The sequence below is a fragment of the Plecotus auritus genome, assembly GCF_963455305.1.
Source record: "Plecotus auritus genome assembly, chromosome: 2".
Lineage (NCBI taxonomy): Eukaryota > Metazoa > Chordata > Mammalia > Chiroptera > Vespertilionidae > Plecotus > Plecotus auritus.
This window is the reverse complement of record NC_137771.1, coordinates 75,615,661-75,642,857: the sequence shown is the minus strand read 5'-3', so window position 1 is coordinate 75,642,857 and position 27,197 is coordinate 75,615,661. Positions and strand designations below refer to the sequence as shown.

Below are 27,197 nucleotides of genomic sequence, written 5' to 3'. Positions count from 1 at the left end.
GTAGTAAGCATATAATTCCAAAGTTCATTTTTATTGTGAATGCAAAGAGTTGAGCCATGATCTTGGTTCTGACATCACCTTTCCCTGTGACCTAGGGTCACTTATTCAACTACACTAAGTCTCTGTTTAGTCATCACTCTTCCAGTTGTAATGGGAGAATGAATGAGCTCATATTTGCCTGGCACACAGAAGAGACTCCACTCCAAAGTCCTGAAGAAGAACAAGAGGAAAAAAAATTTCCAAACCCTAAATTCATGGGTTTATTTAGCTTTATAGTAGCTAACATATTTTTCAACCATTGGAATATTCTCCATCTTCTTTCTCTCTCTACCCTTATTAATTGTCTCAAACCTGGGTCCTCTGTGGTTCTCACTGCACTCTCTCTCCAGGTGCCACTCACCCATCCTCTCACTGAACAGCATGGCGAGGCCTGGCTATGCTGGGTGCCAGAAAAGAACACTACAATGACAGGTGTCTGCTCTTCAACTATGACCATAATGTGGATGAACTTGCAAATCTACATCTGATGACCACATCAGGCCTCAGACTCCATCATTTATAATTGCTTGCTGAACATTTCTACTAGATTTCATGATGACACTTCCAACTTAAGCAGGTCATTATTTTTCCTGACTGCCTTTTTCTTGGCCATTGTATTACCATTTTCTCAGGCATCCAAGCTTAAAAACTTGCAGTTATCTTTACTTCTAACCTATCCAATAACCCCATGTGTCCAATCACCAAGCAATCTTTCATTTGTTCCTGAGCAGTAGTCACCTCCTGCTACTTCTACCACCTACTCAGTCTAGACTCTTATCACTTGACTACAGGCCCAGTGCATGAAATTCGTGCATGGGTAGGGTCCCTAGTGGCTGCTGGCTGCTGGCCAGGGCCAGGGCCTCACTTTCCCAGGCTGTCTACCTCTGCAACCGGCTGGGACTGGGCCAGCTGGGGGCAGGGGCCATGGGCATTGGCCGGCTGGCCCTGCCCCCTGGTCAAACTCCCAGTTGAAGGGATAATTTGCATATTAGGCTTTTATTATATAGGATACCAAGGCCATTGCTTATAATTGTAGCATAACTGACATCTCACCTATGGCCTGTCACCACATTAAGTCTTTCTGCACATAAAAGATCTAACCTTCCTAGAATGGATTTGGATTAGCATGTTCACCTCTCAGAAGCCCTCATGAGCTGCCCTCTACTTAAAGATAAAGATTAGATTCCTCATTCTGACATTCCAAGTCATCTAACACTTCCATCACTACCATTTCAGGCACATCAGCCTCCACACCACAGAAGAAAGACCTTCTGTTCCAGTCAGCCTGAGCAACTCATTGTTCCCTGGGGTCAGAAGCACAAGCTTCCTCCAGGAAGGCCACCTGGTTGCAATCCCTCCCCTGCCAGTTGTTCAACAGAAGCCTTTGATGTGGTACTTCCATGGTCTGCTTCCTTTTCTTATTTTTAAATGAAGTAATAATAGTACCTGCCTCATGGGGTGAAGATTAAGTAAATCACACCTGTAAAGACACTGTCATAGTGTTCACTAAATATCAGCCAGTATTATTGCTTCTCCTTTCCTCACACTGTTCCTTCTATCTGAAGCCCTTCCCCCCTCATTGACTTTGCCTTAATCTTAAACAGTCCTCAAAGGCATATCTCTAATTCAACTTTCTCCATGTATTTTGACCAATGCACATTGATGCCTTCTGTCCCTCTCATGTTTACCAGTCCCATCACAAATTTGGTGTTTAGCTTGTTGGTTACCTTTTCAAGATATCTTCTCTATTTCAGTGAGATTGTACTGAAGAAATTGTTTCTTGAGGGGCAAGTGCTTTGTCATAAGTTGTATGAGTCCCAGTGAATGAGTGGCTAATAAAGGTTTGCTGTTTGTTATGCTGAGTTCAGCACTACTTCTTCAGGCAAATTTATTTTTCTATTTTTCAAGAAATTCACATGATATAACCAAAAGGATGGAGAGATATCTAAATCATCACTAGGAAGCAGTATCATTGCCAAACAGCCATTTATTTCATAAAACCCCATAATAAGAATTTTGCTTCCTTAATTCAGAGAGGGGAAATATCAAATCAGTCCTGACTACTACGGGTCTGGAAATTCAATCAAAAGGGTGGAAAGAGAAGCCTTAGCTAGAAGTACTCTGTCAAAGCAACACTGTGGCATGACATAAAACTCATCTCCATGAAAACTACAGACGAAAAATACAAAGACATTAAGGAATTACCTACTAACTGCGTGTCACAGTTCCCACATAATAGGCATTTAATAAACTTTGCTGAATTAGCAAATGAATGAATGATGAATGGAAAAAAATTCTGATAGGGAATAAATATTTGAAATGATTCTCAATCTTTTAAAGAACTATATGTGAGGATCACCATTTTCTTACAAAAACTTTTTTTTTAGTCTTTGTCAGAGATAGGAAATAGGACTGAGTGGACCACTAATGTGACCTACCCCAGCATTTCTTCTAGTTTTATGTATTATTGCCTAGATTTCAACTGTGATATAAATTGTATCAAGGTCTATATACAAGGAAAAAGATACCTATTTCAAAATATATATTCTAAAAATGTTAGCTCTCTTGTAAGACCTTAATTGTAACATTAATGTCCTAGTGTTGTTTCACACAATTGCTTATATACGAGCTAGCTTTGATTTCTTCAAATTTAATTGAAATCCAAAGGACAGTCTCAATGTATTATACAGAAATATAGGACATTAAACCATCTGATACTTACACTCCCTTTACACTTTCTGGATCCCACAATAGGAGGCAGTGAAGAAGCTTTCTGACTGCAAAAACAAATTGCAATTTAGAAATATGAGTGTTATTTACAAATAATTATAATGCAAGACAATTGTCATCCCAATTTGTCATCCCAAATTGTAAGTCAACTGTTTACTGATATCAGTGTTTCACAAAAGTACTACATACTTTCCCAATTTCACAAGGACCGCCATAAAATTTCAAAATTCCATTCCAAAAGATGTTTAATATTTTCCTGCACACTATTGTAATTGATACTTACAATAAACCTTTAGTACCACATTATATTCTTTCACAGCATTTTTATTTAATTCCCTGAATTTTCCATATGAATTTCAAAAAATCATTTCTCAAGCTGAGTAATGATTTTGCTAAATTGAGTTTAAAACAATAAATTTATCTCTCTCTCTTTTTAAACGCCTATGCTGTCTGCCTCTGATAGGAGCTCAGAATGGTAGCACACTGACATTTATATTCAGGGGCTTTCTAAACCAGTCACTCTTGTCAAAAAATAAAAACTCTCTTCAACTACAGGAATGTTGTTTCGCAGATGTCTATATTATTAGGAAAAGATCTATTCTGGAACTCAACTGAAACTCTGTAAATAAGAGGATACAGAGATAAATGTAATCTTACTAATATGCCTGAGAAAGGTCACCATGAGTTAGAGTTTTCCCACTGCCATCAATTACACACTGAAGCTAACAACAGACTAATCCAGTGTTGCTTGGCAGGCTGTGGAAGGATTTGATTTCATGGATGGGTAAGGATGGTTAGCAATAAGTCTGCTGGTGAGTAATTCTAAAGTACTGGAAAACCATGTGCTCTTGCATACGTTAAACAACATCCCTGATATTTGGTTTCATCTAATACTTATCTAGAGACCCTCAGCTAAGTTCTCCATCAGGCTTCACAAACTGTGAATTAATGGACAACATATTGGTGACATTCTGCTCTATCTCTACAAGTATCATCCACCCTAGCAGAGAACCACCAAAAAATTCCGTTTCCAATAGCAAAGTGGTCACGGAATATCTGTAGATTGCAGTAGAGGCAGATCCTGGGGCACCGTGAGCAAGCCGAAGGGAGGGTCCCAGCATGTGCCAGGGGCCAGGGTTCCTCAGGCATGCCTATAAGGTCCAGCTACTTGGCTGAAATAAGGCATCTTTCACCAATATATGACATTTCATAGAGAAAAACGGTTCACAGTGTATTATGAGTAATTACAATTGTTATCTATAAAATTTTGCATATATTAACTATAAAAGCAGTTTATTTATTTTGCACAAGTGGAATTGTGTTGTTTTTATATTTTACAGTTATTATTAAAAGGTGTATAAAATATTATGGGTTTTTTAAACACTTTTAGATGTTTTATATGCACCAGCTGAAAAATTACTTTATCTAGGTAAACAGTTAAGAGATTCTTAAAACTTCTAATAATGTATGCTTTAAAGAAGCTAATTGGCCTGCCATTGTGGCTCAGTGGTTGAGCATCAACCTATGAACCAAGAGGTCAAGGTTTGATTCCTGGTCAGGGTACATGCCTGCGTATGTACATGCTCCTGCTTGATCCCCAATATGGAGCATGCAGGAGGTAGCCAATCAGTGATTCTCTCTCATCATTGATGTTTCTATCTCTCTTTCCCTCTCCCTTCTTCTCTGAAATCAATAAAAAATTTATATTTTTTAAAAAGAAGCTAATTGCCATGTATCTTCTTCACAAGAGTAAATCTTTATATTTGTTATAAAATCGTAAGTGAAGAGCAAAAAAAATATAGTAAAAAATATACTATTTAATCTTCCATAGAGTCCCAAAAATTATTGTGCAATAGATCTCAATCTCTAATTATGGCAAAAAAACAAAGGTCAGTGTATAACATATATGCTTTGCAGTCTAACTTATAAACTAGATTATGTAAAATATACTAGTGTCAGCAAAAGACTCAATGCTACTTCAAGTAATAACTAAAGTATGAGAAGTAAATGATGAAAACTTACCCATAAGACCGTCTCATGGTTGACTTGTCAAAAAGTAATTCACTGTAAGGCAATTTTTTAAACTTATCTCTGCCAACAGCCACATAAAACTGTCCATTCTCCAACTCTGTCCCACTTTCAACCAGTTTTCCTTCTAAAGTATAAAGTCTGCCAAAATATGAATGCCAACAATTCAAATTTTAACAAGCATTGAAAAAACTGCTTAAAATTACAAAGTAAATAAAAACATTCTGTTCTTAATTTGGCTCATCTGTTACTATCCCAATTATTGAATTACAAATGCCTCAAAGTCTAGCTGTTTCCAGATCCACAGCTATGCTGCCTTTTCATTTCTTGCTATAAAAGTTAATTACGAATTTTGATCTTCCTATTTTGAAGGAAAAAGAAAGAAGAATGTCCTTCCTTTGCTTCAAAGACAAGAAATAGATTCCACTAAATGCCAACGTTATAATGCAGACACAGTTGCTAACTAGCTGCACAGTGTTTCATCCCAATGAAATGACAATCTAACATGATATCCCCTGTGGCTGCCATATTAAGATTTTAGAGGGGAAGATTTAACTGATACAGAAAGTAGTGACTTAAATAAAGCCCAGCTTCTGTTGGAGTTTGATTCTTCTATTTACATTTGGTAAGTACTTTTAAAATCTATTTTCTTAATTTATTTGTCAGAATTATATGCCTCCTAAAGCATTCTGTATATGAGCAGCCATCAGATTACATCTAAACACACAAAACTGGGTCAGAAAACAAGAGGTTGAGAGGGCAGGAGGTGAAAGAACCCATTGCCAGTATTAATGATGCAGAACCACATAACATTCCTGCTTCTTTCTTTTTTTCCCCTGCCTTCCCTCATCTTCCCAGAATAGATTTCACAAGAACCTCCCTTTACTGTAAAACTGCTGCTGCAAACTATAATTAATATGTTACTTATTCAAAGAACAGTGATAATTTTGTAGACCATTTAAAGTATCCAGAGAATTTCTTTAAAGAACAGGGGGGGAAAGCCTACTAGAAAACTACACAGAAAGACAATGCAGGTATTTGAAGGTTATAAACAAGAGCAACTAGATAGATCTCAAGAAAATCATTCAAAAATTCTCTAGCTTCCTATACTGCATAATAAAGGTTAGTAACATTTGCAAAGGAAATGAAAAGTCCATTGACCTGTCTGCTTGTTTACTGATTATGTAAAAAGAAAATAGCCACCAAAATCATGGAATGTGTTTGTGTTGAGTTAGTATCAAGATCTTTTCTTTTATAACAGTGTACTCCTCTTCCTACAAATTAACACTTCACCCAGGGTTCTGGTTTTCCTGCCTTGACCTAAACCAGGGTTGCTGAACACTGTTTGGACAAGACTATGCTCTGTTAGAGAGGTGGGGAGGCTGTCCTGTGGACTGCAGATAACAGCACCCTTGGCTTCTACCCCCTAGGTGGTAGTAGTAGCTGGCCCATTCCCAGCTGGGACTACCAGAAATGACTCCAGACCCTGCTAAATGTCCTCAAGGGGGAGACTTCCCCTGGTTGAGAAGTACTGGCTTAGACCCGGACATTCTTCTTTCATTTTCCTTCAAAATAGGAAGATCAAAATTCATAATTAACTTTTATAGCAAGAAATGAAAAGGCAGCATAGCTGTGGATCTAGAAACAGCTAAGATATGACTGGTTTCCTCTACAGGTGGGAAAGAGGTCCTGCATAAGTCCTAGCCCATGATTTTAGCCTTCCTTTATGTGACTCTTGTTGACCTGCTTTCTTCCTTTGCTACAAAGACAAGAAATATAAATAGGAAGTTGAACCAATTTTTATGGAATGCTTTTTATAGATAAATAAATTGATGTGCAGTGTAGGGTCTAACTGTAAGATTTTTTAATGTTCCCTTAAGGAAAAATGGGCATATCTCAAGTCAACAGCAACCAAATTTTACTCGTATTTGGCATTATATTAAGAATGAACTTTCTCTAAGTATTCAAATGTTCAGGGACATATAACTATATTTTCTTTCCTGTATTTTTACTTGCATAAATTTTATTTCTATGTATGAGTTTGTTCATATCAATATATGTATGATTAGGTATATCTTGGGCATGCAGTTGTGCGTGTATATATATATATATATATATATATATATATATATATATATATATTTAATGCTTTATATTTTTTTATTTAGTGGGCTTATATTTATGTAGATGTCAAAAGACGCAATTATATCTAAAAAAAAATCAATATGTAGCAACTAGAGGCCCGGTGCACAAAATTCGTGCACTTGGGGGGGGTCCCTCAGCCTGGCTTGTGCCCTCTCACAGTCAGGGAGCACTTGGGGGATGTCCGACAGTCAGACATCCTTAGCACTGCTGCAGAGGGAGGAGAGGCTCCCGCCACTGCCTGTGCGCTCGTCAGCCGTGAGCCCAGCTCAGGGCTTCTGGCTGAGCAGCGCTCTCCCTGTGGGAGCGCACTGACCACCCGGGGGCAGCTCCTGCGTTAAGCCTCTGCCCCCTGGTGGTCAGTGCATGTCATAGCAACTGGTCGACCGGTCGATTGTCTGCCCCATGATGGTCAGTGCACGTCATAGCAAGCGGTTGAGCGGCCTTAGCATATCACGCATTAATTGGTTGAATGGCCAACTGGATGACTGGACACTTGGTATATTAAGCTTTTATGATATAGGATTGAGATCTGTCTCACTCCTCATCCCAAAATGAAACCCAGAAGGATCAAAGTTTCAAATGAAATTTAAAAGTATGAGACAAAAACATAGAAAAATATTTTTATAATCTTGGAGTGAGAAAGACCTAAACTAGTAATAAAACTTAATGATCAAAAGAAAAGATTGAAAATTCAACTGCATCAAAACTCAATATGTCTGTATGCAAAAAGAAACATAAACAGTATCAAAAATACAGACTGGAAATATATTTAAAACATATGACAAAGGGCCAATTTCCCTAATGTGTAAAGAGTGCCTACAAAACAATAAGACAAATATGCAAAGGCCATGACAGATAGTTCATATGTAATAGAAGATAAATATTGGCAGTTATTCAGAGAATAACTTAGCAATGAAGAGCACAGGCTCTGGAGTCATACAGTCCACTAATTTGGTTGAATCCAGTCCTGTTAGTCACTATCTACATAATCTTGGGCAAGTAAGTTACCCCCTCTGTGTCTTATGTTTCATTAAAAGAGAATAACAACACTACTTACCTCATAGGATTGATAAATTAAGTTAACAACATAAAGCACTTGGAATAATGCATTGCACAAAAGAAATGCTCAGTGGATATCATTATTGTACATTAAATAAATAAAAATCAACAAAAATAAAATAATATTTTTACCCAACATGAGTAAAAAGACAAAATATTAATTTCACAGCACAGATGAGAGTATGTAAAACAGGCCCTCAAGCACTTTTAGTGAGAGTGCAAGTCAGTACAAATTCTTTGGAAGACAGTTGGCAGTATCTATCAAAATCTAAAATGCATTTACCAATAGACACAACAATTCCACTTCTAGACTTTATTCTGCTGATAAACTCTATTTATATGCAAAGACATGAACATGCAATAGTGAAAGGTTGGAAATGATCTCAGTTTCCATCAAGAGTAGACTATTAAAATAGATTAGGGCACACTCATAAAATGGGATATTTTGCAGTCATTAAAAATAATACGATAGAGCTATTTGTGTTAATAGAAATCTCCAAGATTTGTTGTTACAGTAAAATGGGGAATACCTATAATACAGTAAACAATAAAATAGTCTAAAAAATAAGGTATGTTTATATATTTATTCATGTGTGTATGTGTGTTACCATTTGTGTTTTTTAAAAATAAAGAGATTCATAGGCTTCTGTATGCATGGAATATTTCTAGAATAATGCTGGAAAGAGGAACTGGGGAGCCCGAAGGGAGAGAAATGGTTTTTATTTATATCTTTTGTCCTGCTTGAAATATTTTTTACCATGGGTGAAGTTTCGCTTTCAATTATATTTATATACTAAATATATATTTATATATACCTAATTATATTTAAAATCTAAGTGGCTATGAAACTATATATATTAATATATGTGAATATGTACACACGTTAAACTGAAAAACATAATTATCTTATCAAATGTGTCTATAGGTAGATATATAGAAATGAAAATGGGCAGAGTATAACTTCTTGAAAGCAGGAGTATGTTCTACCAGTGGAGTATGTTAGAGAGTTTGGGATAAAGACAGGACTCAAGAACAACCAGAAAACTCTTGATTAGATTTCAAGTCTTTGTGTACATTCTTAATATGTTCTGTACTTGTATACATTATTTGTAACCCTCCCACCTTTAAGGAACTGAATAAGTGAGCCTCCATCAAGGGATAATTTCATAGGCTTCACAATTTAAAAGCCATGACTTTAATCTTCACTTAAATTTCGGAACTTGAGAAAAATGCTTTTGATTTCTCAAGTTTAGGCAACCCCACTTAATTATCCTCTCTTACCTGCCTCTTCCTTAAATCCACTAACAGCTCCTGATGTCTGATTCTTTATGCTAGGCAAATAGTTTGTACCATCAAAGAATCATAAATATCTCCTGAATAAAAGGACCAGTTAACTAAGAGTCAAGAAAAAAGTTCTCAACAAAATGAATGTTGCCCAATTGCTCTAAATTAAAGGAATAAAAATAGTTAATATTTGTGTCAAGAACTGTTTTAAGCTCTGTATGTGGCTTATCTTATTCCTTAAAACAATCTATAAGGTATTATTATATACCCATTTTACAGATAAAGAAACTAAGGCATATAGAGCCTAACTGGTGAGCCAAAATTCAAATTTGAGACAAGTGACTTGAGAGTCTCCTGGGAATATTTTCACAGTTCTGAAAACCATCCACTGGCAAGATGATTTTGACATACCTGTGAACAGCCCCACTTCTTAGAGTTATTTTTTCCGTGACCATCTGTAGCACATGATCCCACTGGTTCAAGGCTTTTCTAGGAATGAGGAGGCGAGATGCTGGGCTTATGAGGTCTCCATTTGCAATCAAGCTGTACAAAAAGCAAAGCCAGTGAGCCATACTATTTGACAGAGTAATGCCACTATAATTATAGTGCAAACCCCAAACTAAAAGGAAACCACCAGCCAATTTCAACTTGAACTGTAAAGGCCTCCAACTTACAAGATAGTACAGGGTTCCTGAAGTGCTTTTCTAAATCGAGCTGACACGTTGATCCTGCTGTGGATTACTGGTTTTACCTTTAAAAGCAAAGAAATACAAATCAATGAGGTTATGTTAGTTGTTTCCTATTGGGGAAAAACCACAGGTTTCCAGGGAACTAGCTGAGACCTGTTATGCCTGTGTTAACATCTTGCTTTGTAAAAACACTCTGGGCTCATCCTCTATCAATATTATGTGGCCTTACCAAAGCTCTCAAGAAAAATGTCTGCCCCTGATCTATACTAATGCAGACACTGTTGGGCTGTTATGAGAATTTCATGGCAACTTTTTAAAACAGTGCTTTCTGGAAAACAACAATAAAATACTGGTAATCCTATAAAATACTGAACCCTGAAGTCCCCCTCCAGCCACACATCTGTCTTGTCACCTCTCCTCACTTCACCTACTCGCTGAATCTAGACCCCGTGCATCTTGACCTCATCCTATTCTCTTCAGACTAACTCCATCACTTTTTCTCAAATTTGCTTCTTCCCTATTCATCAGCTGCCAGTGAGCCAATGCCCTCAGTTCCTGAACTCCTTGCATCTGGGTGGGTCTGGTCATCTTTCCATCTTTGTTGCTTCTAGAATCCAGGCTGCTGTTAGCGAGAACCACATGGCTCCCTGGTACCTTCTCACCAAGCGTTTGCATCAGCCAGACTCATCCTCCTCCTAAGTCCATTACTTCTTACATTTCCAACAGTGGATAATCCAAATCCTTACCTCTCATCTTAAACCCTAAAATCCCACCCCAAATACTTAGCAGATCATTTCCTTCCAACTGATCATTCTCAGCAGATCAAACTTCAAGAAAAGAAGCTGAAAGGCTGCAGCCTTTCAACCTCTATATCCTGCCCATCCCACCTCATCTGCACCTTTACTGCTTTTCACCTTTCTGCCTGTCTCATAAGAAGGATCTTCATCCCTTTACAAAGCTCACCCCCACCTGGAATGGGTCCCCTGATGGCTCTATTTGTCCCATTAATTATCTAGGCCCCTCCACTGCCACGTGGGATCTTCAGTTTCTCCCTTAGCCCTATCAAGCACTACCCCATCCCTATATATCCTCCTCCTCCTCCACATTCCCACTTCCTCCTGCCCATATCCTATCTCTGATCTTCTGTTATCCAGTTTCCATCTCTACCACTGAAAGATAATGCCCAACTCTTAGGCATTGCCTATAAGAACCCCGTGGCCAACCAATGCTTGCTCAGTTTCCTTGCCTCCTACCAATACTCCTTCCATGCAGACCCCTGGTTATACTTTACACAAACTAGCCTACTCCCTTCCATTCCCAAAACACGCCATGCATCCACCTCTGTGCCTTTGTGCATCATACCCCTCTGCATACAATGCCCTCCTCAGTTCTCCATTCGCTGGGCCTACCTCATTAATCACGGGTCTTCCTCTATTCATTCTTCCTTTGCTTTCTGTCTCAAACTGCTACTGCTACTATAGTGTAGGTTATAGCACTCTTGGGGGCTTCCACTCCCCAATTTGAAAAGAATATTTATAAGCAAAGGGAACTGATAAATAAAAACAGCTAACATTTATTGCACTAGATTTAATGGTAAGCACTGTGCTAAATTTACATGCGTTATATATTATTTAATCATCAAAGCCATATCCTGAAGTACAATTACTATTGCCCCATTTTACAAGTGAACAAACCAGAGCGTAATTAATTTGTCTAAAATATTGCATATAATAAGGAGCCGAGTAGTTAGTGAGCCCATATATATGAATTCTAACTATTTGTTAAACACTTTACTAGTTATTTTAGAGATCAAATATTAACCCTAAATAATTTATAGTACTTTCTCCTTTTTCAAAATATGCTTTTTTGAGAGGGGTAAAATGCATGAATTTTCCTGCCTCTCATTGGTGACTAAAAAAATACATGCAATGCCTGCTAGTTGTATAATAAATGTTTGTTAAAATTTAATTAAAAGATACACTGATCTAAGGCACATGGATCAATGAAACAAAATAGAGAGCCAGGAAATAAACCCACACATATATGGTCAGTTAATTTACAATAAAGAAGCCAAGAATATATGTACAATGTGAAAAGAACAATTTTCATGCAAACTAAACAGCCACATACAAATGAATGAAACTGGACCCCTATATTACACCATATACAAAAATCCACTCAAAACCAATTAAAGACTTAAATATAAGACCTAAAACCATAAGTCCTGAAATAAAACATAGGGAGTGAGCTCCTTAACAAGAGATAACAAGTGTTGGTTAAGATGTGGAGAAAAGTAAACCCTTGTGCACTGTTGGTAAAAACACAAATTGGTTCAGACACTATGGAGGTTCCTCAAAAAATTAAAAATAGAACTACCAAATGATCCAGCAATCCCACTTCTGGGTATTTATTTAAAGGTAATGGAAACAGGACATTTGAAGAGATGTCAGCACTCCACATTCATTGCAACATTATTCACAACAGTCAAGACACAGAAATAATTTAAGTGTCTGTTGATGAAAAATGGATAAAGAAAATGTGATATCACACACACACACACACACACACACACACACAGTGGAATATTATTCAGCTGTGAGAAAGAAAGAAGTCCTGCTACTTGTGACAACACGGATGGACATTGAGGGCATTATGCTAACTGAAATAAACCAGACAAAGAAAGACAAAAACTGCATAATATCATTTATATGTAGAATCTGAAAAAAAAAAAACACAACAAAAAACAAAAGTCAAACTCATAGAAAAGGAGAATAGAAAAGTGGTTGACAGGGAGGGTGGGGAAATGGGGAGAGTAACCAGATAAGAACATTCAGCTAGAAGATGAATAAGGTCTGAGGATTCAATGTACAACATGGAAGAAAAAAGATACTCCAATACAGAATAGAACATTTTTAATTCAATCAAAATAATTTTACATTTTAAACCCAGAGACTCTTGCACCTATACCAACATTTATGGTGATGTTGACTTTTTTAAAAAAGATGTTTAATAGGAAAGGCAAGCACCTAAACAAAATTCAAATAGTAAAATGGGGCAAACGGTGAAATGGGGCAAATGCCCTTCCTACTCCTGCTCCCCACCACCATGTTGCAACCAGAGTCAGCAATGTCCCTTCAAACATTAGTCTACCCAGACATAAGCATATTATCTTATCCTTACTAATAAAAGGCTAAGTAGTCATGCTGTCACAAGATGGCTGTGCGCACAGCGGAGGCGTGCTTCCCGCGGCCCCACACGCACACTGCGGAGATGGGACCCCCGGCACTAGCCTACCTCTTTGGGACAATCCATAGAGGATTCCTGGATGGGTAGGCGGGGCCTACTTCTTTGGGGCAATCGATCGCGGGGTTCCCGCACTGTGAGAGGGCACAGGCCAGGCTGGGGGACCCACCCCCCACCCCGAGTGCACGAATTTCGTGCACCGGGCCTCTAGTGAATATATAATTTTTAAACACAAGTAATATCCTGCTATATCCCTTCTTCTGCACCTTCCTTTTTCACATAGCAATATACCATGGAGACTGTTCCATAGTGGTACTTAGCGGAAGGGTTGCTTCATTCTTTATAGAAGCTGTGTATATCCCACTCTGTGGACATGCCATGGTTTATTTAACCTGTCCCTTAATAATGGTTTCCAAACTTCTGCAGACTTTGTTTCCAAACTTTTGCTATTGCAAATAGTGCCATGATGTGTCTCCTTGGCACTACGTAAGTATGTCTGTAGAATAAACTATTAAAATTGAGAACTTGCTAAAGAAATAAGCATTTTTTTTGTTTAATGGGATTTATTGAAAGCTTAGTCTTGATCAATCTCAAGAGTCCCTTGATTTATTTAGTTCATATGATAGCACAGACAATAAATCCATTTATAAGGAATGCTGTTATATGGCCGGGTGTGGTTTGCAATGTCTTTAAGTGACTACAAATCCCTCTTTCATCAATCAGATTGCTTACTCGTAAGGTCAGCATGTTTAACTGCATATAACTTTTACCTCTGTGAAGGACGGGCCTTTCTGACTCTGCTTGTGTTAACAGTGTCTTCCTCTTGAAATCCACTTTTTAAAATATAGCTATGCTGCCTCCCTGCTCACTTGACTTAAAGCTGCTACCACATCCCTGGTTTTCTGTTGCCTTTCGCTGCTTATTATTTTTTTCCATAACACCATCATCTGACACATAGTATATTTTATTTATTTGTTTTCTATTTTCTGGTCCCTATTGTTACTTTTTAGTTACTCTGAATATTAACTACTAATGTACTGAGCACACACTTCATACTCAGTTGTTAGTTTTTCAAAAGTCTTGCCTACCAACCTTAATTGTTCAATACCTTGCTGGATTATTGAATTCAAGATGAAGATGAATAAGTTATATAAACAAATAACTTAAAAACTTTTGATTTGGGTAAACTATGCTACTCTTTTTTAGAGCATACGTATTTATAACATACAGAATTTCATAAATAAACATGATTTCAAAAATAATTACATAACTTTATTCTGAGTCTATAAGTTGTTGCTTAAATTAAAGCAAACCATCTGCTTGGACAAGTTTTTTATTCATTCATAAGACAAATACTTCCCAAATGTTCATGATTGACCAGCTGAACTGAAGCTTAATCTTAAATATATGTTTCTTTGAGTCATTATAGTAAAAATAATGGAAATAGTCTGTCTTCAGATATACTAATAAAATAATCTTAAGAAATAATCCAAATAATACATCTGAATTTTTAAAAAATGCAACACCACTGTACAAAATAACTGAAACCTTTTGGAAAATTTTTCCTTTAGAAAAAATTTTTCTACTGACATCTTAAATAATAAATAATAAAAATTTTAAGTTAAATCTACTGCATATACGGAGCTTTCCAGAGTCCTTATCAGGGATTAAGTACTGGTCACTTGGTGCTAATCTAGAGATATCAAGGGTTTAGATAAAGGGAAACATATTAAACTAGAATGTTTTTTAAATTTGTAAATTTTCCTGGTAACCCATATACTTGCCCTAGCCCTTTGAAAATAAATAGCACTTAAAATATGAGAATAATGTTAAGTGTCAACACATCTAGTTACAGAGGATAGACGCATAGGGATGGACTAGGACAGTGGACGGCAAACCGCGGCTCGCGAGCCACATGCGGCTCTTTGGCCCCTTGAGTGTGGCTCTTCCACAAAATACCATGGCCTGGGAGAGTCTATTTTGAAGAAGTGGTGTTAGAAAAAGTTTAAGTTTAAAAAATTTGGCTCTCAAAAGAAATTTCAGTCGTTGTACTGTTGATATTTGGCTCTGTTGACTAATGAGTTTGCCGACCACTGGACTAGGAGATACTCCCACTTAGACCCCTGGGTCCCAGAAATGGCATTAGTTGTGTAATCTGTGACCATGAAAATACATCAAGGCAAAACTCAGACTTTGGGTCCAGCAGAGCTAATACTCCTATTTGGTTTTGTCTGTTGGTGAGGGAATCACCACCAAGTAAAAGTAGGATATGCTTACAGCTGACTTCTGCCTTTAGACTGCACTGGGCAACATTACCTTAGAAAACCCAGTTTACTTGGATATTGAGAAGTAGGTTAGCCTGGCAAACCAGAGAGAGGGGTCATTCCTTGAGAATGATAGATACCTGATAGATAGATAGATAGATAGATAGATAGATAGATAGATAGATAGATAGACCAACCACAAATTTGGCTAAGATGCTTCTTGGAAATATTTTTAAAGTCAAAGGTGGCAAAAGTGACTTAACTATCTTCACTCGGCTAGAATGAGGTAAGCCAGGGCTCTAGCACAGATATTTGGTAACAAATCTCATGTGCTTTCTAATATATCACTCTGTCTCTGGTATCTTAGACTGTATTTATGTCACAAATGGCCATTTCTAAAACAAAAATAAAAACCCACCAATGCTTCATGTGAAACTGATTAGTCTAAGTATGTAATTTACCTTAAATTCACAAATTCCACATGATACATAGCAGGACATCATAATGACTGTGTAAAACTCAAGTTAAAACCTTCATGACTCAAAAATATGAATCTATTTGTTATAAAAAACAAACTCAACAAAACTAAAAGTGTTGCTGTGAAAATATACATATATTTGAAATAATAAGGTCAAAATCTACAAACTAAGTAACTAGTTCCAAATTCCAGGACTAATTGCCAATTCAATACCTCCTATCTTATTTTCTTGATCTGTAAAAATAGGGATAATCCCACTAAATTAGCCCAAAGGGATGCTCCATGAACTAATTAATGAAGTGGCAATACAACCCCCTGAGGCTGTTAGGCTGCATGCTTCAGAGAATCCATCTGCCTCAAATCTCAGCACTCACCGTCTCCAGAAACCCTAAGCCAAGAAAACCAAACTCAATCTAGGGACCTGAGGAAATGATGCTATTAAACAAACACCATCACAAAAGCCTAATGACCACTGACTTATTTTAAAAGCTCATCATACAATTTGAAAACTCAAATCTGAATCATATATAAAAACTCAATTTTAAAGAACATATCAGGATTTTGTGACTATCCATAAGACAGACTTAAACATTAAGGAAAAAGTTAAGTTATTAAGGAAAAAGTTAATATATTTGCAAAATATAGGCCAACCTACACAAAGACACCTGGACTCTTATTCTGTGGATTTAAGAAAAGTGAGTTCTCAAAATGGTAACCTTGAGGAAACTTTTGTTACTACTCTAAAAAGATAGCACATAGCATAGAAAAGAACAAAGTCCTTCACAAAATATGTAATCATTTTCTACCACTTTTTTGATAAATGAAAAGGGATTAAAATTTTTAAAAGACAACAGAGTAAAAAAATAACTTACCCGAGAGATAATATAACTGATGAATACAAACTATTGTTTATTCTAAAGAGCTTCCTTAAATAACCATCCATGTTTTTTCAACATTACTATTTTTTATATGGAAGAAAGATCGGCTAAAATGCCTGATGCATGGTGATGGTTTGACCCACCAGGTTGAGCATGTCCTGTGTTGATGGCATGTATCATAACTAACAATTAGAAAGTGCCTCTATCAGAGGATAGTTCATGCCAGGAACATCTCCTAGACTTCATGAAATGAAACCATTTATCATGAAGATGCTCCAGATGCATGGACTGCAAGAGGAACTCAAAAAAGGAAAAGCTACTGCCGAAACCGGTCTGGCTCAGTGGATAGAGCGTCGGCCTGCGGACTGAAGGGTCCTGGGTTCGATTCCGGTCAAGGGCATGTACCTTGGTTGCGGGCACATCCCCAGTGGGAGGTGTGCAGGAGGCAGCTGATCGATGTTTCTCTCTCATCGATGTTTCTAGCTCTCTATCCCTCTCCCTTCCTCTCTGTAAAATATCAATAAAATATATTTAAAAAAAAAAAAAAAAAAGGAAAAGCTACATAGCAAGTGGTGAGGACAGTAACCGAAGTTTTCCAAAGGAGAGTTGACTCACCTTCTCTTTGGATTTCTACTGATGGTTGCATCAAATCTTAATAAGTTTTGCCTTACCCTAATCTGCAGATTAACACAGATCTGAGACACAAAAATTACATAGTTTAACTATCATTATCTGTCACTTTTTCATATCTCAAGAAATAAATTCTGATAATTGGTACAAAATTTAATAAATAAAATGCATCTGTTGGGCTTGTGTCATTTCCATCACTAAATGTGTCAGTGTTTTTCTTTCCATTTTCAAGTAAACGAAGAGATAGTTCCACTTTTGGAGGTAGAAGGTTATAGAAGACTACTGTTCCCAACATGACAACAAAAACTGAGAGACAAGCTAGAAACCATAATTTTAAAAAATGCATCAAAGAGCTTAAGATGCAAAGAAGTCTGAATGAACTAAATTCCGGAAAGGGATGAACCTCTCCAAGTGAGAGGAAACCTACAGCTGCTTTCATACCCAGGGGCACAGCAGGCAGAGGAACAAACCTTCCCATAAATGGCTAACCAGTGTGTGAGCTGGCATGACAGAGAGACCCAAGAGCAAGTCTACACTGCCCACCAATTCTTCCCCATGAGATTGTCTTTAAGTGCACATAAGTGCAACAAAGCTAAGAGCAGGGTAAAAGAGCAGGGGGGAAAGCCTGATGGTATGGAAAGCTGGGGGTGGAACTAGGAGGGAAGGAGGGAGAGAGGCAGGGAAAGAGGGGGAGAGGGAGGGAGGGAGGGGGAGAGGAGGGGGAGAAAGTGAGAGAGAGAGAGAGAGAGAGAGAGAGTGAGAGAGGTCCAAGGATGTAAATAGCTTACAGTTGAAATAAAAGTAGTGATATCTCTCTAGAATTTCACCAGTATTAAACCCAAAGCCCTGCTGGAGAGGGGGGGCAAGGCCTGATTCACCCACTAAATGTTTGAAACCACTGGTAAAGTAAACCTAAAGCTACAATTCATTCTACTCCCAGCTCAACAATGGATTACACTGAGATCAGCCCCTCATACTAGCAGCTCAACAGAAAAAGGAGTGTACTTTTTTTCCTGTGGGTAAACATAACCTACTTTCAATTTCTACAAATTTTATACAAAATTGTATACAAAATACCAATATACAATGAAACTATAAAACATGTAAATAAAGAAGACAATATGACCCATTATCAAGAGGAAAAAATATAGTCAAACTCACAAATAATTGTGATGTTGAAATTAGCAAATTAGGATTTTTAAATAGCTATTATAAATATGTTACAGAAATCAATAAAAAGGGTAGACAAACAGATGAAAGATGGAAAATTTTAAAATATATATTTTTATTTATTTCAGAAAGGAAGAGGGAGAGTTAGAAACATCAATGATGAGAGAGAACCATTGATCAGCTGCCTTCTGCATGCCCCCTACTGGGGATTGAGCCCACAACCTGTGCATGTGCCCTTGACCAGAATCGAACCTGGAACCCTTAAGTCTGCAGACCTCCACTGAGCCAAACCGGCTAGGACAAAAGATGAGAAAATTTAGCCCAGAACTGGAAACTATAAGAAAACACACAAATGAATATTCTAGAACTAGAAAACAGTATATGTGAAATGAAGAAGTCATTAGATGGGCTTAATAGCAGATTATACACAATAGAAGAAAGGATGAGTCAACTCTAAGACAAAGATTATCCAAGGTAAAGCACAAAAAAGTAAAAACACAGTCAGTGCATCAGAGATATGTAAAACAAATGATCTAGCATGTGTAATTGAAGTCAAGGAGAGGGGAGAGAGAGAATGAGCCAAAAGAAGTATTTACAGAGAAAATGGCCAAAAGTTTTCCAAAACTGATGAAAGGTGTTAATTAACAGATCCAAAAATTTCATAAGCCCCAATCAGGACAAATTCAAAAAGAATCACACCTAGTCCCACTACAGTCAAACTTCAATCAGAGAAAATATTCACATTTAAGTCAGAGGAACCAACAATAAGAATTATGACTGGCTTCTCTAAGAAACAATGTAAGCCAAAACACAATATAAGGATATCTTTACTAGTAAAGCTGAAAGAAAAAAAAATGTTAACCTGGAATTCTATCCCCTAAGCAAATATCTTTCCAAATGGGAGGTAAAATAAAAACATTTTTTTTTTTCAGAGAATTTTGTTAGCAGGCCCACACTACCAAAAATATGTAAAGAAAGCTCTTCATATTGATGGGAAGTAATATCAAATGAATGTCTGGATCTGCACAAAAGAATAAAAGACATTTGAAGAAAATTATGAGTAATTTTAAAGACTTAAAAATTTTTTAAATATATTTTATTGATTTTTTACAGAGAGGAAGAGAGAGGGATAGAGAGTTAGAAACATCGATGAGAGAGAAACATCAGTCAGCTGCCTCCTGCACACCTCCTACTGGGGATGTGCCCGCAACCAAGGTACATGCCCTTGACTGGAATCGAACCCGGGACCTTTCAGTCCACAAGCCGACGCTCTATCCACTGAGCCAAACCGGTCAGGGCTAAAGACTTAAAATTTTTAATCTTAAAGACTATTTTAAAGCAAAAAGAATAGTAATGACTCATGAGATTTGTAATATGTAGATGCAAAATATTTCACAAGAATGCAAAGGTACAAATGAAGGTAAATGAAATTATACTGTAATCAAGTTCTTTGTCTTCATGAACTGGTAAAATATTTTAAAGCAAACTAAAATAAGTTAAGAATACACACTGTGAACTCTAGAGTAGTCACTAAATAAATCATGAAGAAGCATAGCTAAAAAGCCAATAAAAAGATAAAATGAATTAATTTTTCAAACATTTCATGAATCTAAAGAAGGCAGCAAAAAAAGGAATAAAAAAAAACAAATGTAAGCTGCAACAACACAAACAATAATAATATGGCAGACTCAAAACAAATCATGCCAGTAATTTAGTATATGTAAATAAACAAAAAACTTCAATTAAAGTATAGAGATGGTCAGATTGAATAAAGAAACAATACCCAAGTATATATTGTTTACAAAAGATACACCTTAATATAATGACATGAGTAGATTGAAACTAAAAGGATGAAAAATATGCCATGCAAATATTAATCAAGGAAATCCAGATTTTCTGATCAATGCAAGATTATAAGAGATACATAATGCCCATTTGCTCTATTAATTTTCATAACACATTTATATTAAAGGGGTTTTAATCAAACAGATGTATATTTTAAAGTTGGATATTTCTTACAAAATATATTCTATATAATATCTGGCATACTAAAATATCTTTTTCTAGTATTATGCTCCTTTAAACTAAGGAAAATTAAGTTCCAGAAATACTATTAATCTGAAATAGTATAGCTCCCAAATGTTTTGGACATATGATCTTCTATGATATGGAAGAAAGTACAAATAAGGAATGTAACTAGAAACTCCATCATAGTTTGGCAAATGTCTGAATTCCATCATTCTGTGACCATTCTCAGTTTCCTATATTAAGGGCTGCTTTTCTGCACAAGCCTAAATGTTGGTATTTCACCCAGGGTTCCATCTCTTTGTAACTTAAACAAACTCTCTTGCTGGTCAAATTTATCTAACCCATGTTATTTATTATCAACATCATTTTTCTAATAATGATCAAATCTATATCTTTAGTCAGCTCTTTCTCCTAATTACCATCAAATCTCTATCTTTAGTCCATATCTTTCTTCTGACACTAAACCTGTATAACTAACTAGATATGCCTAATACTTTACAACTGTTAAAAGACAGTTAAGCCCGGCTGGCATGGCTCAGTGGTTGACCTATGAACCTGGAGGTCAAGGTTTGATTCCTGATCAGGGCACATGCCCGGGTTGCAGGCTTGATCCCCAGTGTGGGGCGTGCAAGAGGCAGCCGATCAATGATTCTCTCTCATCACTGTTGTTTCTATCTCTTTCTCCCTCTCCCTTCCTCTCTGAAATCAATATAAATATATATTTTTTAAAAGACAGTTAAGAGAAAGATTTATAAAATATTTTATACCTAAGCACTCATCAATTCAGCAGTCTCTATAATACAAGAATTATTTTGCATTATTAAAATTTGCATAAATCTGCAATCTTTAAGGCACTTGGAAAAAATCTAACACAAGACACATCATTACTCCTACATCCAGACAATAATGAAGTCCAATAGCTTCTCCATCCTCAAAATTGCTTCATCTGTCTCCTCCTCTACACACCCCATGGCCCAGGGTCAAGGTCCCTAAAAATCCTCCTATAACCTACATCCAGCATGCTCTAACCTGTATTTCTTTCCTCTTTCATCTACCTACTTTTGAATTAGCCTTCCTGAAGCACAGATACAAACATGCGACTTCCCTGTACTAATGCCTTTGAAGGCTGCCACTGCCTTCATATAAAGTTAACATGTCTTAAAGCTGAATATTTGAGATCATATTTGAGTTGGGGCCATCCTACCACACTCAGACCTCATTTCTCAAAATTCTTCACTCAGCTGGATATAACTCTTTCCTCAGAAATTCCATACCATTTGTCTGAATATCTCATTACAACATTTCTCATAGGTATAACATATTCCCTTATATCAATATTTATGTGGACCACCTCTCTTTTTTGTTATTTTAGTAAAGAGCCCCATCTATAACTCAAAGATGCATTTGTGGTGCTTTAGACATAGAATTCACTCAGTAAATATTTTAATTAAACAAAATTAGAACCAATATTTTGAACATATATCATGCCCAGAACTGTATCAAATATTTTCCAAATGTTACCTTGACTTTCATAATACATTTATAAATGCTATTTTCAAATAAATTTATACTGCAAAACACATAAAAATTTATAAAATGTTTTTATAGTGACATTTGTTCATCAAAATAACATTATGAGGTTAGTATTATTCCAGCTGTTTACATAGGAAAAGCTGAGCCTCTTTACCCCTCAAGGGCACACAATGAACAAAGAAGCAGTCCAAGAAGCCACTCCTGATTCCCAGTCCAGGGTTCATTCCTACTGTTAATGTTGCTCAAGACAGAAACTGGCCACTAGAAGTCATAGACACATATTTGCACCCATTTAATAAGACATTTCTTGAATTATACATCAATGAAGATATGCAAACATTTATATATTGGCATATCTAGACTGCCCTCTTATTCAGTGATCTGTGTCTTTGCAAGACTACTCAAGTTTCTCTGCCCGTGGCTAGTAACTGTCAAATAGTCTTTACATGATTATACCAGCATAATTTATGGAACCCCAATTTAATTAAAATTGAACTCATTTAAACCCCCAAACTCCTAGAAATTCCAGAAAGGCAAGGTGGCAAAATCAGTACAGCCACTTAAATATTACAGAGAGAATATTTTCAACAGTGTTATAATAAAAAATCCCAATCACTCAAACTTCAGTAAGAACCTAGTTATAAAAGATGTCTCTAATTATAATGAACAAGCTGTTCAGAACGTTCCCAGAAGGGTCCAATTAGTTTCTCTGAGCTGATGAAACTGCTCTTCTGTACCTGGGTCCCCTGCAGGTCCCCATGTTTGTTGTACCCAGTCCAGGGCCTGATTCCCTGAGGAAGAGTTAGGATTCACCTGCTAGGTGAGGATTTTCATCTCTTATTCAGAGGGTTATTTTTCTGCCAATAAAGGATACATTAGCATCAGTCTGCAGATCTGTCTTTTGAACTATTCTCTAAATTAAAATAGGAAAACAATTCAAAACCAAATGTTGAATGTGGGTTCATCAATTGTAACAAATGTACCACTCTGGCAGAGGATGATGATAATGGAGGAGGCTGTGCATGTAGGGGCACATGGGAAATCTGTACCTTCCTCTCAATTTTGCTGTGAACCTAAAACTGCTTTGAAAAATAACATCCACCAAAGAATGTGACCCCCCAAAATTAGATGCCCATGATAAGTAATACCCTTCTTGGAAATTCTTAAGTAGAAGCATATATTTAAATAAAATGTCCATATTGCTAAATCTTCTTCTCTTAAAAAAAAATTGACCATCTATTTTCATCAATTTTGAACCATCAAATCAATTTTCCAGCATACTTCATTTTTTTAAACTATTGGCATTCTGGTTTAATTTTCTCTTAATTGTACTTTGTGGGCTGCTTTTTTAAAATCAATTAATCCTAAGCTTAACTTTATTTACAATGGCTACTTTATCTTATAGAAAACTGAACAGGACTTGAGTCATTTTTAAGGCATTCATAAGTTAAGCCTACATGAGCTTCCGTAATGCTATGCTAAGAGAACAATATGACCCCCATTAAGTTAAAAAATAACCCATTAACCCAGGAGAATTCTTCGGAGAAATTACAGGAACTACCACTAACCAAGCATTAAAAAATAAGTTTTTTAATTATCTCTCTTCTTTTGTATTCCTTCTTAACTCACTAGCTATGTTTACTTTTCACCATTGTCATTTTTGTTTGTTTTGTTTTCCCAAACAGGATTTGAGTTACCAAACCAACCTAAGCAATGGAATGTAAAATTTCCACTAAAAATGCAGAGCCGCTGAAAGTGTCTACATAACAACGCAAGATGAAAGTTAGCAATGTTGAGTATGCAGGAGCAGTCCATGTGGGTGGAATGCAGCTTCCACCTGCATTTAAATAAGTCATTTGGTCCCCAGGACTCCCACTGAAGAATGTGCCAACTGTACACGATCTACATTCAGTCCTTCATAAATACCAAGAACACTATTAACCCAGCAACTGATAGCAAGGGAAATGCCACTAACATTTTTAGCAACTATTAGTTTTTCACCCACATTGCATTGGCTCTGGACTCAGTACTGAAGAGGGCAGACAGGGGCCTCTACTCTCACTGAGCTTATGTGTGGGGTGGAATATGGGCGTGAGAGACAGTAAAGGAGTAAAGGAATGAATAAGTGTCATAGCATTATTCAGGGACACTGGATTGGGAGGCAGCTTCAGACCCTAGACAGGGGTGGGCAAACTTTTTGACTCGAGGGCCACAATGGGTTCTTAAACTTGACCGGAGGGCCGGAACAAAAGCATGGATGGAGTGTTTGTGTGAACTAATATAAATCCAAAGTAAAGGAGTGGAGGAGAGAGCAAGAGAACCGGATAGAACAGCCGGATCCGGCCCGCGGGCCGTAGTTTGCCCATGGCTGCCCTAGGAGCTCAGCCCCTCACTGAGTTACCTGAAGCAAGTCACTTCACCAACCTGTGTAGTCTTGTCTACTAAGCTATAGGATGAGGGGACTGCACTTTGAGCATCTCTAAATTCCCTTCAAGTTTTCACATTCTCCAAAAATATTAAAGTGTTATTAAAATACAAGCTTACAATAAAAAAAATAAAAAGGTTTTAAAATTAAACTGTGAAAATTATAACCTTGCTAATCCTAAGTGTCAAAGACTTACTAAAAGCAATTGGGATCTCTATGATTTGGAACAGAACATCATTATTTACACCAAACAGAATCTGATATATGTCTCCTCTCATAACTTATAGTAAAATTGACTAGGCTAACTAGGTTTATGATAAAAATCATTTACAAACTTCAGTTTCAACTGCTGACTAGAAACCACATAAACAACCATACGCTTCCCAAGGCAAATATGACAGTAATTAAATTGGAACTAACAAGAGTCAATCTTTCAAAGAAGTCCTGAAGACCAGAAAGGCTCCCTAACATGGCTGTAATACTTCATGCTGTTTACAGCAGACCCATGAGACCACTGACTCCATTGTTCTAACTGGTTTAAAGGTAGTTCCCTATATCACTATCTTAACCAAAACTATCTGATGTTCTAGTGCTGCATGCTTGAGACCTTTTAAAAATATTTTGTTTTTTTTGGACTAGGACTACAACCTGAATTTTAAAATTTAGGCATATTTCCCTCTCAAATTAATCTAGCCTCAAAAGTTCATGTCCTCCTTTCCCATCTTTGTTTAATTACTATACTTCTCTAAAAGAAATATTGAAATACACTTTGTCTTCCAGGAATACGCTTTAAGGTTTTCAGGCTATAAAATGATACATATCTACCTATGATTTTTTTCACATGCCCTGCCCCATAAATTGTCCCAGATAATGTGTGTTTCTGTAGCTTCTTAGTAAGCACTTTCCAATGAAGGAACCTCCCAGGAATCAAATCACCCACATCAACCACCTGCCATTATTGCCATAGTTGAGGACACACGAAGCACCCAATGCCAAGAAGAAAGAAAGCTGTCCATGGGTGACACTCTTCTTCCAAAGGAAGAGGCAATTCTAAGAGGCACCCCACATTCTGAAATCTGAAGCTGTCTGCAGTACAATTATCTGAACATCTCATAGTTTATCTACTGTCAGCATAGAGTGTCCATTCATTCAATGACATCTATTACTTATCACAGTTATCTACTCTGTGCCAGGCACTGGGGCAAGTGTTGAGTGCTCATCCTATATAATAAAAGGCTAATATGCAAATAGACCAAACGGCAGAACAACTGGAACAACCGAACAACCGGTCACTATGACGTATGCTGACCACCAGGGGGCGTGCACGGAACATGGCGGACATCGGCCGTGGAGGGATGGTGGAGCAGGTGAGCGAGCAGGGGCACCAGACCAAGGTGGGGTGCCAGTCACTGTCATTGGGGCAAGCCTCTGGTGGTTACTGAAAATTCTTTGCTCCCGCACACTGCAGTCCCACCCGGCATTCACACCCACTGCCGGCTCCTGGCGCAAGTCCCAAACACTCGGCACTGTCAGCGGGTGCGAGTGGCAGCTGCCAGCCCTGATTGCCCCTGAGAGCTTCTCCACCTCCCCCTGCTCCTGAGGGGAGATCAGGGCAGCAGCCACCACTCACACCCACTGACGGCGCTGGCCCCACTCACACCCGCTGCTGGCACCAGCCCCACTCGCTCCACACCGTCAGTGGGTGCAAGCAAGGCTGGCACTGTCAGTGCATGGGAGCAGCGGCAGCAGGAGCGGGGCTGCCAGCAGAAAGAGGACAGGGGACTGGGCAGGAGGGGCCAGGTGGGGGCACAGAGGATGGCCTAAGACCCACCCCCTGTGCCCACTGCAGCCTCACAGCCCACAGTTGCTTTCAAGGTGCATGAATTCGTGCATTGGGCCCCTGGTTGGTTAACAAGTCAAGATCCCTGCCCTTACAAAGCCCATAGAATAGCAGAGGGCATCAGTAACAAAACAAAACAAAAAACATAAGAAATTAAACAAAAATATATGTAATCACAAATTATGAAAAGGGTTCTGAAGAAAATGAAGCAGTCATGAGATATGACAGATGTGCAAAATCTAAAAGAAAGAAAGCTGAGCATGTTTAGAAACAAAACGGAAGTTGGAGCACCTGGACTGTATAGGTAAGAGAGAGAAGAGCAAGCTGGCAGGCACAGTGCAGGGCCTCATAAGCCAAGGGAAGAAGGCTGGGTTTTAGCTTAAATGCAGTTAGATTCCACTGCAGATACTTTCAAAGATCATTCTGGATGCTCTATGGAAAAGAGATTGGAGAAAGTAAGATTGGAAGCAAGGAAACCAAAAAGAAAGCCATTGAGTTATACAAGTGAGAGATAGTGGTGGCTTTTCATAGGGATGACTAAGGAGAAAGAGAAACGTAGGAAGATCTGAAATATACATTAGAGGTAGAAATTAGAACTTGCTGAAAGAAGCATCTGGATAGTGAGGGAAAGAGAGCTTAAGCAGTCAGGTACAAAGTAGCTGCTATTTATGAAACAGAAGAAAAATTTGCACTGGTTGTCAAATCAAGAGTTTAGTTTTGGCTAATTGCTAGAT

General features: G+C 37.5%; 1 protein-coding gene across 3 annotated transcripts in view; it reads right to left on the bottom strand.

Moving 5' to 3' along the window:
- The window catches only part of DCDC2 (doublecortin domain containing 2), a 181,903-nt gene that overhangs the window by 118,047 nt on the left and 36,659 nt on the right, over positions 1-27,197 (bottom strand). For all 3 annotated transcript variants that reach the window (XM_080653090.1, XM_080653089.1, XM_080653088.1), the window contains 4 exons: positions 9,960-10,036; positions 9,697-9,828; positions 4,792-4,938; positions 2,762-2,816 (listed from right to left, as the gene is read on the bottom strand). In XM_080653090.1, the coding sequence (XP_080509216.1) occupies positions 2,762-2,816; positions 4,792-4,938; positions 9,697-9,828; positions 9,960-10,036 (411 nt within the window). The remainder of the gene's footprint in view (positions 1-2,761; positions 2,817-4,791; positions 4,939-9,696; positions 9,829-9,959; positions 10,037-27,197) is intronic.